Source organism: Lampetra fluviatilis, unplaced genomic scaffold, assembly GCF_964198595.1.
Source record: "Lampetra fluviatilis unplaced genomic scaffold, kcLamFluv1.1 SCAFFOLD_285, whole genome shotgun sequence".
Taxonomy (NCBI): domain Eukaryota; kingdom Metazoa; phylum Chordata; class Hyperoartia; order Petromyzontiformes; family Petromyzontidae; genus Lampetra; species Lampetra fluviatilis.
In genome coordinates, this window is record NW_027620979.1 from 37,785 (window position 1) to 55,945 (window position 18,161).

At 58.5% G+C, this 18,161-nt stretch overlaps 1 protein-coding gene across 1 annotated transcript in view; it reads right to left on the reverse strand.

Moving 5' to 3' along the window:
- Positions 1-18,161, reverse strand: part of UFD1 (ubiquitin recognition factor in ER associated degradation 1) — a 44,998-nt gene that overhangs the window by 19,800 nt on the left and 7,037 nt on the right. Inside the window, exons 4-5 of the mRNA XM_078885062.1 lie at positions 14,008-14,129; positions 3,430-3,560 (exon numbers count right to left, since the gene is read on the reverse strand). Of these exons, the coding sequence (XP_078741188.1) occupies positions 3,430-3,560; positions 14,008-14,129 (253 nt within the window). The remainder of the gene's footprint in view (positions 1-3,429; positions 3,561-14,007; positions 14,130-18,161) is intronic.

Below are 18,161 nucleotides of genomic sequence, written 5' to 3' on the forward strand. Positions count from 1 at the left end.
GGTGAGTGGGTGGGTGGGTGGGTGGGTGAGTGAGTGAGTGGGTGGGTGGGTGGGTGAGTGGGTGGGTGAGTGGGTGGGTGGGTGGGTGGGTGAGTGAGTGGGTGGGTGGGTGAGTGAGTGGGTGGGTGGGTGGGTGAGTGAGTGGGTGGGTGAGTGGGTGAGTGGGTGGGTGGGTGGGTGGGTGAGTGGGTGAGTGGGTGGGTGGGTGGGTGGGTGGGTGAGTGGGTGGGTGAGTGGGTGGGTGGGTGGGTGAGTGGGTGAGTGGGTGGGTGAGTGGATGGATGAGTGAGTGGGTGGGTGGGTGGGTGGGTGAGTGAGTGAGTGAGTGGGTGGGTGAGTGGGTGGGTGAGTGGGTGAGTGGGTGGGTGAGTGGGTGAGTGGGTGGGTGAGTGGGTGGGTGGGTGGGTGGATGGATGAGTGAGTGGGTGAATGAGTGTGTGAGTGAGTGGGTGAGTGGGTGGGTGAGTGAGTGGGTGGGTGGGTGGGTGAGTGAGTGGGTGGGTGGGTGAGTGGGTGGGTGAGTGGGTGAGTGAGTGAGTGGGTGGGTGGGTGGGTGAGTGAGTGAGTGAGTGGGTGGGTGGGTGGGTGAGTGGGTGGGTGGGTGGGTGGGTGAGTGGGTGGGTGGGTGAGTGGGTGAGTGGGTGGGTGAGTGGGTGGGTGAGTGGGTGGGTGGGTGGGTGAGTGGGTGGGTGGGTGGGTGGGTGAGTGGGTGGGTGGGTGAGTGGGTGGGTGAGTGGGTGGGTGGGTGAGTGAGTGAGTGAGTGGGTGGGTGGGTGAGTGGGTGGGTGGGTGGGTGAGTGGGTGGGTGGGTGGGTGGGTGGGTGAGTGGGTGGGTGGGTGGGTGAGTGGGTGGGTGGGTGAGTAGGTGGGTGAGTGAGTGGGTGGGTGGATGGGTGAGTGAGTGAGTGGGTGAGTGGGTGGGTGGGTGAGTAGGTGGATGAGTGAGTGGGTGAGTGGGTGGGTGGATGGGTGAGTGAGTGAGTGGGTGAGTGGGTGGATGGGTGAGTGAGTGAGTGGGTGAGTGGGTGGGTGGGTGAGTGAGTGAGTGGGTGAGTGGGTGGGTGGGTGAGTGAGTGAGTGGGTGAGTGGGTGGGTGGGTGAGTAGGTGGATGAGTGAGTGGGTGAGTGGGTGGGTGGATGGGTGAGTGAGTGAGTGGGTGAGTGGGTGGGTGGGTGGGTGAGTGAGTGGGTGAGTGGATGGGTGGGTGGGTGAGTGGGTGAGTGGGTGGGTGGGTGAGTGGGTGGGTGGGTGGGTGAGTGGGTGGGTGGGTGAGTAGGTGGGTGAGTGGGTGGGTGGGTGAGTGGGTGAGTGGGTGGGTGAGTGGGTGAGTGGGTGGGTGGGTGGGTGGATGGGTGAGTGGGTGGGTGGGTGAGTGGGTGGGTGAGTGGGTGAGTGGGTGAGTGGGTGGGTGGGTGGGTGAGTGGGTGGGTGAGTAGGTGAGTAGGTGAGCGAGTGGGTGAGCGAGCTGGTGAGTGGCTGAGTGAGTGAGTGGGTGAGTGGGTGAGTGAGTGGCTGAGTGAGTAGGTGAGTGAGTGGATGAGTGAGTGGGTGAGTGAGTGGCTGAGTGAGTAGGTGAGTGAGTGGATGAGTGAGTGAGTAGGTGAATGAGTAGGTGGGTGAGTAGGTGGGTGAGTAGGTGGGTGAGTAGGTGGGTGAGTAGGTGGGTGAGTAGGTGAGTGAGTAGGTGAGTGAGTGGATGAGTGAGTGGATGAGTGAGTGAGTAGGTGAATGAGTAGGTGGGTGAGTAGGTGGGTGAGTAGGTGGGTGAGTAGGTGAGTGAGTAGGTGAGTGAGTGGATGAGTGAGTGAGTAGGTGAATGAGTAGGTGAATGAGTAGGTGGGTGAGTAGGTGGGTGAGTAGGTGGGTGAGTAGGTGGGTGAGTAGGTGAGTGAGTAGGTGAGTGAGTGGATGAGTGAGTGAGTGGGTGAGTGAGTGGGTGAGTAGCTGAGTGAGTGGGTGAGTAGCTGAGTGAGTAGCTGAGCGTGTAGGTGAGTAGGTGAGTATGTGAACAAGCTGGTGAGCGAGCTGGTGAGTGAGTGAGTGGGTGGGTGAGCTGGTGAGTGAGCTGGTGAGCGTGTAGGTGGGTAGGTGAGTGAGCTGGTGAGCGAGTGGGTGAGCGAGCTGGTGAGTGAGTAGGTGAGCGTGTAGGTGAGTGGCTGATCGGGTGAGTGAGCTGGTGAGTGAGTGGGTGAGTAGGTGAGTAGGTGAGCTGGTGAGCGAGCTGGTGAGCGAGTGGGTGAGCGAGCTGGTGAGTGAGTAGGTGAGCGAGTAGGTGAGTAGCTGAGTGAGTAGGTGAGTAGGTGAGTAGGTGAGTGAACTGGTGAGTGAGCTGGTGAGTAGGTGAGTAGGTGAGCGAGCTGGTGAGTGAGGGTGTAGGTGAGTGAGCGAGCTGGTGAGTGAGTGGGTGAGTGAGCGTGTAGGTGAGTAGGTGAGTAGGTGAGCGAGCTGGTGAGTGAGTAGGTGAGTGAGTAGGTGAGTAGGTGAGGGAGTGAGTAGGTGAGTGAGTAGGTGAGTAGGTGAGTAGGTGAGTGAGTAGGTGAGTAGGTGAGTGAGTAGGTGAGTAGGTGAGTGAGTAGCTGAGTGAACTGGTGAGTGAGCTGGTGAGTGTGTAGGTGAGTGAGTAGGTGAGTAGGTGAGCGTGTAGGTGAGTGAGTGGGTGAGTGGGTGAGTAGGTGAGCGTGTAGGTGAGTAGGTGAGCGTGTAGGTGAGTAGGTGAGCGTGTAGGTGAGTAGGTGAGTGAGTAGGTGAGTGAGTGTGTAGGTGAGTAGGTGAGCGTGTAGGTGAGTAGGTGAGTAGGTGAGCGTGTAGGTGAGTAGGTGAGCGTGTAGGTGAGTAGGTGAGTGAGTAGGTGAGTGAGTAGCTGAGTAGGTGAGCGTGTAGGTGAGTAGGTGAGCGTGTAGGTGAGTGAGTAGGTGAGTAGGTGAGTGAGTAGGTGAGTGAGTAGGTGAGTAGGTGAGCGTGTAGGTGAGTAGGTGAGTGAGTAGGTGAGTGAGTGTGTAGGTGAGTAGGTGAGCGTGTAGGTGAGCGTGTAGGTGAGTAGGTGAGTGAGTAGGTGAGTAGGTGAGCGTGTAGGTGAGTAGGTGAGTAGGTGAGCGTGTAGGTGAGTAGGTGAGTGAGTAGGTGAGTAGGTGAGTGAGTAGGTGAGTGAGTAGGTGAGTAGGTGAGTGAGTAGGTGAGTGAGTAGGTGAGTAGGTGAGTGAGTAGGTGAGTGAGTAGGTGAGTAGGTGAGTAGGTGAGCGTGTAGGTGAGTAGGTGAGCGTGTAGGTGAGTAGGTGAGTGAGTAGGTGAGTGAGTAGGTGAGTAGGTGAGTAGCTGAGTGAACTGTGAGTGAGCTGGTGAGTGGGTGAGTGAGCGAGCTGGTGAGTGAGTGGGTGAGTAGGTGAGCTGGTGAGCGAGTAGGTGAGCGAGCGGGTGAGCAGTAGGGATACACGGCCTTTGGGTTGGTGATGTCCAGGAAGTCGACGGACTGCGGCTGGAACTTGGAGTAGGTGGCGACGTGCAGGTTCACGCTCTCCACCTGAAGCAGCTCGCCCTCGTCCACAAAGAGGTTACGCATCATCTACACACAACACACACACAGACACACACACAGACACACGCACACACACACAGACACACAGTGACACACACACACACACAGTGACACACACAGTGACACACAGACACACGCACACACACACACAGACACACAGACACACACACACACACAGGTTCACGCTCTCCACCTGAAGCAGCTCGCCCTCGTCCACAAAGAGGTTACGCATCATCTACACTCAGACACACACACAGACACACACACACAGTGACACACAGACACACACACACACACAGTGACACACAGACACACACAGACACACACACAGACACACACACACACAGACACACAGACACACACACACACAGACACACACAGACACACACAGACACACGCACACACACAGACACACAGACACACACACACACACACACAGACACACAGACACACACACACACACAGACACACACACACACACAGACACACACAGACACACACAGACACACGCACACACACAGACACACAGACACACACACGCACACACACAGACACACACACACACACACACAGACACACAGACACACACACACACACAGACACACACACAGACACACACACACACACAGACACACACACAGACACACACACAGACACACAGACACACACACACACACAGTGACACACAGACACACACAGACACACACACAGACACACACACACACAGACACACAGACACACACACACACAGACACACACAGACACACACAGACACACGCACACACACAGACACACAGACACACACACACACACACAGACACACAGACACACACACACACACAGACACACACACACACACAGACACACACAGACACACACAGACACACGCACACACACAGACACACAGACACACACACGCACACACACAGACACACACACACACACACACAGACACACAGACACACACACACACACAGACACACACACACACACAGACACACACAGACACACACAGACACACGCACACACACAGACACACAGACACACACACGCACACACACAGACACACACACACACACACACAGACACACAGACACACACACACACACAGACACACACACAGACACACACACACACACAGACACACACACAGACACACACACAGACACACAGACACACACACACACACAGTGACACACAGACACACACAGACACACACACAGACACACACACACACAGACACACAGACACACACACACACAGACACACACAGACACACACAGACACACGCACACACACAGACACACAGACACACACACACACACACAGACACACAGACACACACACACACACAGACACACACACACACACAGACACACACAGACACACACAGACACACGCACACACACAGACACACAGACACACACACACAGACACACACAGACACACACAGACACACGCACACACACAGACACACAGACACACACACACACACACAGGTTCACGCTCTCCACCTGAAGCAGCTCGCCCTCGTCCACAAACAGGTTACGCATCATCTACACTCAGACACACACACAGACACACACACACACACAGACACACACAACAACAACAACAACAACCGCCATTCGCCACTAAGTGGCGGTGACGTCACCACGACGCTTGTGCCAGGCCATGTGCACCCTGAGGCTACCACGTGAAGTGTCGAACGCCCGCTGGCAGGAGGTCACGGGGCAGACCCAGCAGGTGCCACGGGTCGACTGACCGAGATGACCGAGACGAGTGGCTGATGCACCACCTGTGCCCCCTACTGTGCCAACTTGCTGTGCTTTAGCCACCCGGCGCTCCGCTCGTTGTTGTGAGCGTCGCTCCTCCGCCCTCCGTTGTTGTTGGAGGGCGACTGCCTCCAACTGCCCAGTAGCGTCCTTCACGAGCCTCCTCCACTGAGGCCGATCTTGACACCGCTGGTACCAGTCATCGGCAAGTCCACTCAGCTCCACGTCCTCCTGTACCACATCACTCCATCTCTTCTCTAGCCCGTGCCGCGCCCGTTTAGCCCCCTCGATCCGGCCGAACAAAAGCTGTTTAGGCATGCGGTGGCTGGGCATGCGGGCTACATGACCCAGCCAACGCAGCCTTGCCTGCCGGAGGAGCTCACTGATAGGACTTTGCCCAGATCTTTCAAGGACTTGTGAGCTCCTCACACAATCCAGCCTGGTTAAACCCAGGATGGATCGTAGGCAGGCCAGCCTAAATGTTTCCAACCGGCGAAGATGCTCCACTAGGGGGGTCCACGTTTCGCAAGCGTAGAGAAGGGAGGGAATGACCGTGGCCGAGAAGACCTGAAGCTTCGTGCGGAGCGACAGACCAGGTAGCTTCCACACAGCGTTACGCAACCGATGAAAAGATATTGCCGCTCGACTGATTCGGAGTGAGACCTCTGCTGATAAACTGGAGCCGGTCATAAGCACACTGCCCAGGTATGGGAAACTCTCCATTCTCTCCACAACTGCCCCATCACCGATTGGGAGTTGTGGGGGTGGAGTGCCAGATGGTACAAAATACCCAGGCAGGTGCTTAGTTTTGGTGGGGCTGATGGTAAGGCCCCACCTCTTAGTGGCACGCTCCAGTCTCAGCAGCAGCGTCTCCAACTCCTCTTCTGAATGAGCAGCTATTACCAAATCATCGGCATACATAACGTGGTTGACCAATAGGGAGCCATCCCTTGATCGCACCCGGGCGTCGATCAGCCTCCCATTATATCTGTACCAAATGGTAATTCCCCCGGTACAGCTATTGAAGGCTTCACGAACTACGCAGTCGAAATAGATGTTAAATAATGTGGGAGCCAGAGGACATCCCTGTCGCACCCCAAGGTGTACAGGGAAAGGCTCCGACTCCCGGCCACGTAGTTTTACCCGGGCCCGCTCACCATCATGAAGGTCCTTAATGATCGTGAGCAGAGGGTCAGGGACTCCGAAAGCACGAAGAACAACCCAGAGCCCAGTCCGACTGATGGTATCATAGGCCTTGACCAGGTCAATAAAGCAGAGATGTAGGTCTTTTTGGAATTCCCTACACCTCTGCTGTAGCAGACGGACAGAAAATATGGCATCTGTGCAGGACCGCCCTTTCCTGAAACCGCATTGGGGCTCCGCAAGCCTCTCCTCAGCGTGCCTAGCAAGGCGATGTTGAATAATCCTTGCCAGGACCTTACCCGGCACACTGAGGAGTGAGATGCCCCTGTAGTTGTTACAGTCGGTACGGTCCCCCTTCTTAAAGAGGGGGACCACCAGGGCATCCTTCCAGTCCTGCGGAACCCGTCCAGTGGTCCAGACTGTTGTTATGATGTCATATAGGGCAGTCTGTGCACAAACGCCACCCTCCCTCAGCATTTCGCTTGGGAGATCATCTCTGCCCGGTGCCTTCCCTGGTCTCAGACTCCGGATCGCCCTCAGTACTTCCTCAACAGCTGGTACCTCAGCCAGCCACTCACAGGGGGTGACCTCTTCCAATATTTGAGGCACCGCAGCCTCAGCAGGGTTATCCCCACTTTGTGCCATGATGTTTTCCTGGCTGAGAGATTTTCCCTCCCCCAGGACCTCACAGAAATGCTCAGCAAATCTGCAAACCAGTTCCTGGGGGTCGGAGATTGGATCACCGTTTTTTCCTCTAATGATGGTAATAGGTGTGGCGCTGCAGGTTACTTTTTTGATGGAGTTAAATAGTGATTTGTGATCGCGGGCCACTGAGGCAGACTCCATCTCCTCAGCAACCCGCGACCACCACCCATCCTTACAGCGCCTCACGGCTCTCCGAACCTCCGAGCGAAGGCTGCGGTAAACCTCCTCATTCTCTGACGTGGGATGCTGTAGGCGATGAGAGTGGGCCTGTCGCTTTTTCTCAATTAACCTGAACACCTCCTCCGTCAGCCAGGGTTCCCGGGGAGGTCTGGACCGCGTACCCAAAGCAGCCATTGCAGCTGCATGAGTCACAGTCTTAAACCTCGCCCATTTACCCTCGACATCAGGTGGAGTGGGGGACGATGCCAACCCCAGCTGCAAGCGATGATGAAATTCTCGCTTGCAACTTTCATCAGCTAACTTAGACCAGGCCACTTTTGGTTGGAATGGGATCCTGGGTGTACACCCACCACCGGAGTGGAAGAATGGCAGGCGCATCTTACAGATGACTAGTCGATGGTCAGAGGGCAGATCCGCTCCACGGTAGGTCCTGGTGTCAAGGACATGGGCTCGCATCCGCTGGTCCGTCACTATGTAGTCCAGCAGATGTTCTTGCTTAGACCCGGCATGCATCCATGATGTTGTGTGGATGCGCCGATGCCGGAAGAGCGTGTTGGTAATTACAAGCCCATGGGCTGCACAAAAATCTAGCAGCCTCCTACCGTTATTATTGAGCTGATCTGGCCCATGCCTTCCAATCACTCCAGACCAGGTGCCAGCATCATGACCAACTCGGGCATTGAAGTCACCCAACAAGATGACTCTGTCCCGAGTGGCCACTTTAGCCAGCACCTGTGACAGGAGGTCATAGAAAGCGTCCGACTCATCGGCTTTGCCTGCATCCCTCCACGGATGTTCGTCTTCGGTGGGGGCATAAGTAACCACGACCACCACTCCTCGCCTCCGGTTGATGGGAAGGCGAGCCCAAAGTATCCTGGGGCTTACAGCTTCCCACACCTCACCGCCACGCTCCCACGCCCCCTTCATTCTTTTGTTCAGAAGAAGAGCCACACCCTGTTGTTTGGCAGTCTCCTGCCCCGAGTAGAGGACTGTCCACCCCTCATGGTGGCAGGAGCCAGAACCGGTCCACCGGACCTCCTGAATGCCACAGAGATCCAGGCGGTACCGGTCCAGCTCCCGACAGAGGAGTGGCAGCCTCTCCTCCGCAGTGAGCGTTCGAACATTCCACGTGGCCATCCGCAATGGTTTTTCGTTGTTTCTGGAGGAGCCCCGAGGGTTAAAATTCAATCTCCTGGCTCCGCCAAATGGGGTTTGGCCAGGAGACGTCATAAAAGCCTGACCCCCCGGGGCCTCCGGCACAAGCTTATTAATTACAGGTTTATGTTTACTTCGTAGTTTAGTGGTGGTTAATTGAAGGTGGAGGGGTTACCAGCCCCTCGCACCCGTCCAGAGCCCCCGTTTAGCCACTGTGGTGGTCACAGACGCCATGAGGGGAGAGGCCAATGGGCATTGGCCCTCCCCCCACAGCACTGCCCACGACAGTGTTGCCCGTCCGGCACCGCGAGGAGGTAGGAGGTTGTTTTGCCGGACAGACACACACACACACAGTGACACACACAGTGACACACACACACACAGAGACACAGTGACACACACACACACAGACACACACACACACAGTGACACACACAGTGACACACACAGACACACACACAGTGACACACACACACAGTGACACACACACACAGTGACACACACACACAGTGACACACACACACAGTGACACACACACACAGACACACACACACAGACACACACACACACAGTGACACACACACAGTGACACACACACAGTGACACACACACACAGTGACACACACACAGTGACACACACACACAGTGACACACACACAGTGACACACACACAGACACACACACAGTGACACACACACACACACAGTGACACACACACACAGTGACACACACAGTGACACACACACACAGTGACACACACAGTGACACACACACACAGTGACACACACACACAGTGACACACACACACAGACACAGTGACACACACACAGTGACACACACACACAGTGACACACACACACAGTGACACACACACAGTGACACACACACAGTGACACACACACACACAGTGACACACACACACAGTGACACACACACAGTGACACACACACACAGTGACACACACACACAGTGACACACACACACAGTGACACACACACACAGACACAGACACACACACACACAGTGACACACACACACAGACACACACACACACACAGACACACACACAGACACACACAGAGACACACACACACACACAGACACAGACACACACACACACACAGACACACACAGACACACACACACACAGACACACACACACACACAGACACAGACACACACACAGACACACACACACACAGTGACACACATACACACACACAGACACACACACAGACACACACACACACAGACACACACACACACACACAGACAGTGACACACAGACACACAGACAGACACAGACACACACACACACACAGACACACAGACACACACACACGCAGTGACACACAGACACACAGACAGACACAGACACACACACACAGACACACACACACACAGACACACACACACACACTCACACAGACACACACACACAGACACACACACACACACAGACACACACTCACTCACTGCGGAGTAGGTGAGTGAGTAGGTGAGTAGCTGAGTGAGTGGGTGAGTGAGTAGGTGGGTGAGTGAGTAGGTGAGTGAGTGAGTAGGTGAGTGAGTGAGTAGGTGAGTGAGTGCGTGAGTGAGTAGGTGAGTGAGTGAGTAGGTGAGTGAGTAGGTGAGTAGGTGAGTGGGTGAGTGAGTAGGTGAATGAGTAGGTGAGTGAGTAGGTGAGTGAGTAGGTGAGTAGCTGAGTGAGTAGGTGAGTGAGTAGGTGAGTGAGTGGGTGAGTGAGTAGGTGAGTGAGTAGGTGAGTGAGTAGGTGAGTAGCTGAGTGAGTGAGTAGGTGAGTGAGTAGGTGAGTGAGTGGGTGAGTGAGTAGGTGAGTGAGTAGGTGAGTGAGTAGGTGAGTGAGTAGGTGAGTGAGTGAGTAGGTGAGTAGGTGAGTGAGTAGGTGAGTAGGTGAGTAGGTGAGTGAGTAGGTGAGTAGGTGAGTGAGTAGGTGAGTGAGGAGGTGAGCGTGTAGGTGAGTGAGTAGCTGAGTGAGTAGGTGAGTGAGTAGGTGAGTGAGTAGGTGAGTGAGTAGGTGAGTGAGTAGGTGAGTGAGTAGGTGAGTGAGTGGGTGAGTGAGTAGGTGAGTAGGTGAGTGAGTGAGTAGGTGAGTGAGTAGCTGAGTGAGTAGGTGAGTGAGTAGGTGAGTGAGTAGCTGAGTGAGTAGGTGAGTGAGTAGCTGAGTGAGTAGGTGAGTGAGTAGGTGAGTGAGTAGGTGAGTGAGTAGGTGAGTGAGTAGGTGAGTGAGTGAGTAGGTGAGTGAGTAGCTGAGTGAGTAGGTGAGTGAGTGAGTAGGTGAGTGAGTAGGTGAGTGAGTAGGTGAGTGAGTACGTGAGTGAGTAGGTGAGTGAGTAGCTGAGTGAGTAGGTGAGTGAGTAGGTGAGTGAGTGAGTAGGTGAGTGAGTGAGTAGCTGAGTGAGTAGGTGAGTGAGTAGGTGAGTGAGTAGGTGAGTGAGTAGGTGAGTGAGTGAGTGAGTAGGTGAGTGAGTAGGTGAGTGAGTAGGTGAGTGAGTGAGTAGGTGAGTGAGTAGGTGAGTGAGTAGGTGAGTGAGTAGGTGAGTGAGTGAGTAGGTGAGTGAGTACGTGAGTGAGTAGGTGAGTGAGTAGCTGAGTGAGTAGGTGAGTGAGTAGGTGAGTGAGTGAGTAGCTGAGTGAGTAGGTGAGTGAGTAGGTGAGTGAGTAGGTGAGTGAGTAGGTGAGTGAGTGGGTGAGTGAGTAGGTGAGTAGGTGAGTGAGTAGGTGAGTGAGTAGGTGAGTGAGTGAGTAGGTGAGTGAGTGAGTGAGTGAGTAGGTGAGTGAGTAGGTGAGTAGGTGAGTGAGTGAGTAGGTGAGTGAGTAGGTGAGTGAGTAGGTGAGTGAGTAGGTGAGTAGGTGAGTAGCTGAGTGAGTAGGTGAGTGAGTAGGTGAGTGAGTAGGTGAGTGAGTAGGTGAGTAGCTGAGTGAGTAGGTGAGTGAGTAGGTGAGTAGGTGAGTGAGTAGGTGAGTGAGTAGGTGAGTGAGTAGGTGAGTGAGTAGGTGAGTAGGTGAGTGAGTGGGTGAGTGAGTGGGTGAGTGAGTAGGTGAGTGAGTAGGTGAGTGAGTGAGTAGGTGAGTGAGTAGGTGAGTAGGTGAGTGAGTGGGTGAGTGAGTAGGTGAGTGAGTAGGTGAGTAGGTGAGTGAGTAGGTGAGTAGGTGAGTGAGTAGGTGAGTGAGTAGGTGAGTGAGTAGGTGAGTGAGTAGCTGAGTAGGTGAGTGAGTAGATGAGTGAGTAGGTGAGTGAGTAGGTGAGTGAGTAGGTGAGTAGGTGAGTGAGTGAGTAGGTGAGTGAGTGAGTAGGTGAGTGAGTAGGTGAGTGAGTAGGTGAGTGAGTAGGTGAGTGAGTAGCTGAGTAGGTGAGTGAGTAGATGAGTGAGTAGGTGAGTGAGTAGATGAGTGAGTAGGTGAGTAGGTGAGTGAGTGAGTAGGTGAGTGAGTGAGTAGGTGAGTGAGTAGGTGAGTAGGTGAGTGAGTAGGTGAGTGAGTAGGTGAGTGAGTAGGTGAGTGAGTAGGTGAGTAGGTGAGTGAGTGGGTGAGTGAGTGGGTGAGTGAGTAGGTGAGTGAGTAGGTGAGTGAGTGAGTAGGTGAGTGAGTAGGTGAGTAGGTGAGTGAGTAGGTGAGTGAGTAGGTGAGTGAGTAGATGAGTGAGTAGGTGAGTAGATGAGTGAGTAGCTGACTAGGTGAGTGAGTAGGTGAGTAGCTGAGTGAGTAGGTGAGTGAGTAGGTGAGTGAGTAGGTGAGTAGGTGAGTGAGTAGCTGACTAGGTGAGTGAGTAGGTGAGTAGCTGAGTGAGTAGGTGAGTGAGTAGGTGAGTGAGTAGGTGAGTAGGTGAGTGAGTGGGTGAGTGAGTAGGTGAGTGAGTAGATGAGTGAGTAGGTGAGTAGATGAGTGAGTAGCTGACTAGGTGAGTGAGTAGGTGAGTAGCTGAGTGAGTAGGTGAGTGAGTAGGTGAGTGAGTAGGTGAGTAGGTGAGTGAGTAGCTGACTAGGTGAGTGAGTAGGTGAGTAGCTGAGTGAGTAGGTGAGTGAGTAGGTGAGTGAGTAGCTGACTAGCTGAGTGAGTAGGTGAGTGAGTAGGTAAGTGAGTAGCTGAGTGAGTAGGTGAGTAGGTGAGTGAGTAGGTGAGTGAGTAGGTGAGTGAGTAGCTGACTAGCTGAGTGAGTAGGTGAGCGAGTGTGTAGGTGAGTAGGTGAGTGAGTAGGTGAGTGAGTAGGTGAGTAGGTGAGTGAGTGGGTGAGTGAGTGGGTGAGTGAGTAGGTGAGTGAGTAGGTGAGTGAGTGAGTAGGTGAGTGAGTAGGTGAGTAGGTGAGTGAGTGGGTGAGTGAGTAGGTGAGTGAGTAGGTGAGTAGGTGAGTGAGTAGGTGAGTAGGTGAGTGAGTAGGTGAGTGAGTAGGTGAGTGAGTAGGTGAGTGAGTAGCTGAGTAGGTGAGTGAGTAGATGAGTGAGTAGGTGAGTAGGTGAGTGAGTGAGTAGGTGAGTGAGTGAGTAGGTGAGTGAGTAGGTGAGTAGGTGAGTGAGTAGGTGAGTGAGTAGGTGAGTGAGTAGGTGAGTAGGTGAGTGAGTAGCTGAGTAGGTGAGTGAGTGAGTAGATGAGTGAGTAGGTGAGTAGATGAGTGAGTAGGTGAGTGAGTAGGTGAGTAGGTGAGTGAGTAGCTGACTAGGTGAGTGAGTAGGTGAGTAGCTGAGTGAGTAGGTGAGTGAGTAGGTGAGTGAGTAGCTGACTAGCTGAGTGAGTAGGTGAGTGAGTAGGTAAGTGAGTAGCTGAGTGAGTAGGTGAGTAGGTGAGTGAGTAGGTGAGTGAGTAGGTGAGTGAGTAGCTGACTAGCTGAGTGAGTAGGTGAGCGAGTGTGTAGGTGAGTAGGTGAGTGAGTAGGTGAGTGAGTAGGTGAGTAGGTGAGTGAGTGGGTGAGTGAGTGGGTGAGTAGGTGAGTGAGTAGGTGAGTGAGTAGGTGAGTAGGTGAGTGAGTAGGTGAGTGAGTAGGTGAGTAGCTGAGTGAGTAGGTGAGTGAGTAGGTGAGTGAGTAGCTGACTAGCTGAGTGAGTAGGTGAGTGAGTAGGTAAGTGAGTAGCTGAGTGAGTAGGTGAGTAGGTGAGTGAGTAGGTGAGTGAGTAGGTGAGTGAGTAGCTGACTAGCTGAGTGAGTAGGTGAGCGAGTGTGTAGGTGAGTAGGTGAGCGTGTAGGTGAGTAGGTGAGTGAGTAGCTGAGTAGGTGAGTGAGTAGGTGAGTGAGTAGGTGAGTGAGTAGGTGAGTGAGTGAGTGAGTAGGTGAGTGAGTAGGTGAGTAGGTGAGTGAGTAGGTGAGTGCCTACCCAGTAGGGCAGGTAGCATTTGCCCTCGTCGGCGATGAACTCCAGCACTCCGCAGTGCGTGAGTGAGTAGGTGAGTGAGTAGGTGAGTGAGTAGGTGAGTGAGTGAGTGAGTAGGTGAGTGAGTAGCTGAGTAGGTGAGTGAGTGGGTGAGTGAGTAGGTGAGTAGGTGAGTGAGTAGGTGAGTGCCTACCCAGTAGGGCAGGTAGCATTTGCCCTCGTCGGCGATGAACTCCAGCACTCCGCAGTGAGTGCTGCGGTCAGCGCGCGCATTGCGCAGCCTGAACAGCATCGGGTACGTGATGTTCAGTCGGCCTGGGGGGGAGAGACACGGGGGGGGGGGGGGGGGGGAGAGACACGGTGAGAGACACGGGGGGGGAGACACGGGGGGGGAGACACGGGGGGGGGGGAGACAAGGTGAGAGACACAGGGGGGGAGACACGGGGGGGGAGACACGGGGGGGGAGACACGGGGGGAGAGACACGGGGAGGGGGGGGGGAGAGACACGGTGAGAGACACGGTGAGAGACACGGGGGGGGAGACACGGGGAGAGAGACACGGGGGGGGAGACACGGGGAGGGGGGGGGGAGAGACACGGGGAGAGAGACACGGGGGGAGAGACACGGGGGGGGACACGGGGGGAGAGACACGGGGAGGGGGGGGGGAGAGACACGGTGAGAGACACGGTGAGAGACACAGGGGGAGAGACACGGGGGGAGACACGGGGAGAGAGACACGGGGAGGGGGAGACACGGGGGGGGAGACACGGGGGGGGAGACACGGGGGGAGAGACACGGTGAGAGACACAGGGGGAGAGACACGGGGGGGGAGACACGGGGGGGGAGACACGGGGGGGGAGACACGGGGGGAGAGACACGGGGAGAGACACGGTGAGAGACACAGGGGGAGAGACACGGGGGGAGACACGGGGGGAGAGACACGGGGAGGGGGAGACACGGGGGGGGAGACACGGGGGGAGAGACACGGGGAGAGAGACACGGGGGGAGACACGGGGGGGGAGACACGGGGGGAGAGACACGGGGGGAGAGACACGGGGGGAGACACGGGGGGAGAGACACGGGGGGAAAAACACGGGGGGAGACACGGGGGGGGAGACACGGGGGGAGACACGGGGGGAAAGACACGGGGGGAGAGACACGGGGGGAGACACGGGGGGGGAGACACGGGGGGAGACACGGGGGGAGAGACACGGGGGGAGAGACACGGGGGGAGACACGGGGGGGAGACACGGGGGGGGAGACACGGGGGGAGAGACACGGGGGGGGTCACACGGGGGGAGAGACACGGGGGGGGAGACACGGGGGGAGAGACACGGGGGGAGAGACACGGGGGGGGAGACACGGGGGGAGAGACACGGGGGGAGAGACACGGGGGGAGGGACACGGGGAGAGAGACACACGGGGGGGAGACACGGGGAGAGACACGGTGAGAGACACGGTGAGAGACACAGGGGGAGAGACACGGGGGGAGACATGGGGGGGGAGACACGGGGGGGGAGACAGAGGGAGGGGGAGACACGGGGGGGGGGGAGACACGGGGGGAGAGACACGGGGGAGAGACACGGTGAGAGACACAGGGGGAGAGACACGGGGGGAGACATGGGGGGGGAGACACGGGGAGAGACATGGGGGGGGAGACACGGGGGGGGACATGGGGGGGGAGACACGGGGAGAGACACAGGGGGAGAGACACGGGGGGAGACATGGGGGGGGAGACACGGGGGGGGAGACACAGGGAGGGGGAGACACGGGGGGGGGGGGGAGACACGGGGGGAGAGACACGGGGGAGAGACACGGTGAGAGACACAGGGGGAGAGACACGGGGGGAGACATGGGGGGGGAGACACGGGGGGGGAGACACGGGGAGAGACATGGGGGGGGAGACACGGGGGGAGACATGGGGGGGGAGACACGGGGAGAGACACAGGGGGGGAGACACGGGGGGGAGACACGGGGGGGGAGACACGGGGGGGGAGACACGGGGGGGGAGACACGGGGGGAGACATGGGGGGGGAGACACGGGGAGAGACATGGGGGGGGAGACACGGGGGGGGAGACACGGGGGGGGAGACACGGGGAGAGACACGGGGGGGGAGACACGGGGAGAGAGACACGGGGGGGGAGACACGGGGGGAGACATGGGGGGGGAGACACGGTGAGAGACACAGGGGGAGAGACACGGGGGGAGACATGGGGGGGGAGACACGGGGAGAGACACGGGGGGGGAGACACGGGGGGAGACATGGGGGGGGAGACACGGGGAGAGACACAGGGGGAGAGACACGGGGGGAGACATGGGGGGGGAGACACGGGGGGGGAGACACAGGGAGGGGGAGACACGGGGGGGGGGGGAGACACGGGGGGAGAGACACGGGGGAGAGACACGGTGAGAGACACAGGGGGAGAGACACGGGGGGAGACATGGGGGGGGAGACACGGGGGGGGAGACACGGGGAGAGACATGGGGGGGGAGACACGGGGGGAGACATGGGGGGGGAGACACGGGGAGAGACACAGGGGGGGAGACACGGGGGGGAGACACGGGGGGGGAGACACGGGGGGGGAGACACGGGGGGGAGACACGGGGGGAGACATGGGGGGGGAGACACGGGGAGAGACATGGGGGGGGAGACACGGGGGGGGAGACACGGGGGGGGAGACACGGGGAGAGACACGGGGGGGGAGACACGGGGAGAGAGACACGGGGGGGGAGACACGGGGGGAGACATGGGGGGGGAGACACGGTGAGAGACACAGGGGGAGAGACACGGGGGGAGACATGGGGGGGGAGACACGGGGGGGGAGACACGGGGGGGGAGACACGGGGGGGGAGACACGGGGGGGGAGACACGGGGAGGGAGACACGGGGGGGAGACACGGGGGGAGACATGGGGGGGGAGACACGGTGAGAGACACAGGGGGAGAGACACGGGGGGAGACACGGGGGGGGAGACACGGGGGGGGAGACACGGGGGGGGAGACACGGGGAGGGAGACACGGGGGGGAGACACGGGGGGGGAGACACGGGAAGAGAGACACGGGGGGGGAGACACGGGGATACACACGGGGGATAAGGGGAGACATGGGGGGGGAGACACGGGGAGAGAGACACGGGGAGAGAGACACGGGGGGGGAGACACGGGGAGAGAGACACGGGGGAGGAGACACGGGGGGGGAGACACGGGGGGAGAGACACGGGGAGAGAGACACGGGGAGAGAGACACGGGGGGGGAGACACGGGGGGAGAGACACGGGGAGAGAGACACGGGGGGGGAGACACGGAGGGAGAGACACGGGGAGAGAGACACGGGGAGAGAGACACGGGGGGGGAGACACGGGGGGAGAGACACGGGGAGAGAGACACGGGGGGGGAGACACGGGGGGGGAGACACGGGGGGGGAGACACGGGGAGAGAGACACGGGGGGAGAGACACGGGGGGGGAGACACGGGGGGAGACACGGGGGGGGAGAGACACGGGGGGGAGAGACAAGGGGGGGGAGACACGGGGGGGAGAAACGGGGGGAGAGACACGGGGGGGAGACACGGGGGGGAGACACGGGGGGGGGGGAGACACGGGGGGAGAGACACGGGGGGGGAGACACGGGGGGGGAGACACGGGGAAGGGGAGACACGGGGGGAGAGACACGGGGGGAGAGACACGGGGGGGGAGACACGGGGGGGGAGACACGGGGGGGGAGACACGGGGGGGGAGACACGGGGGGGGAGACACGGGGGGGGAGACACGGGGGGGGAGACACGGGGGGAGAGACACGGGGGGGAGACACGGGGGGGGAGACACGGGGGGGGAGACACGGGGGGGGAGACACGGGGGGGGAGACACGGGGGGGGAGACACGGGGGGAGAGACACGGGGGGGGAGACACGGGGGGGGAGACACGGGGGGGGGAGACACGGGGGGAGAGACACGGGGGGGAGACACGGGGGGGGAGACACGGGGGGGGAGACACGGGGGGGGAGACACGGGGGGGGAGACACGGGGGGGGAGACACGGGGGGGGAGACACGGGGGGGGAGACACGGGGGGGGAGACACGGGGGGGGAGACACGGGGGGGGGAGACACGGGGGGGGAGACACGGGGGGGGAGACACGGGGGGGGAGACACGGGGGGGGAGACACGGGGGGGGAGACACGGGGGGGGAGACACGGGGGGGGAGACACGGGGGGGGAGACACGGGGGGGGAGACACGGGGGGGGAGACACGGGGGGGGGAGACACGGGGGGGGAGACACGGGGGGGGAGACACGGGGGGGGGAGACACGGGGGGGGAGACACGGGGGGGGAGACACGGGGAGAGAGACACGGGGGG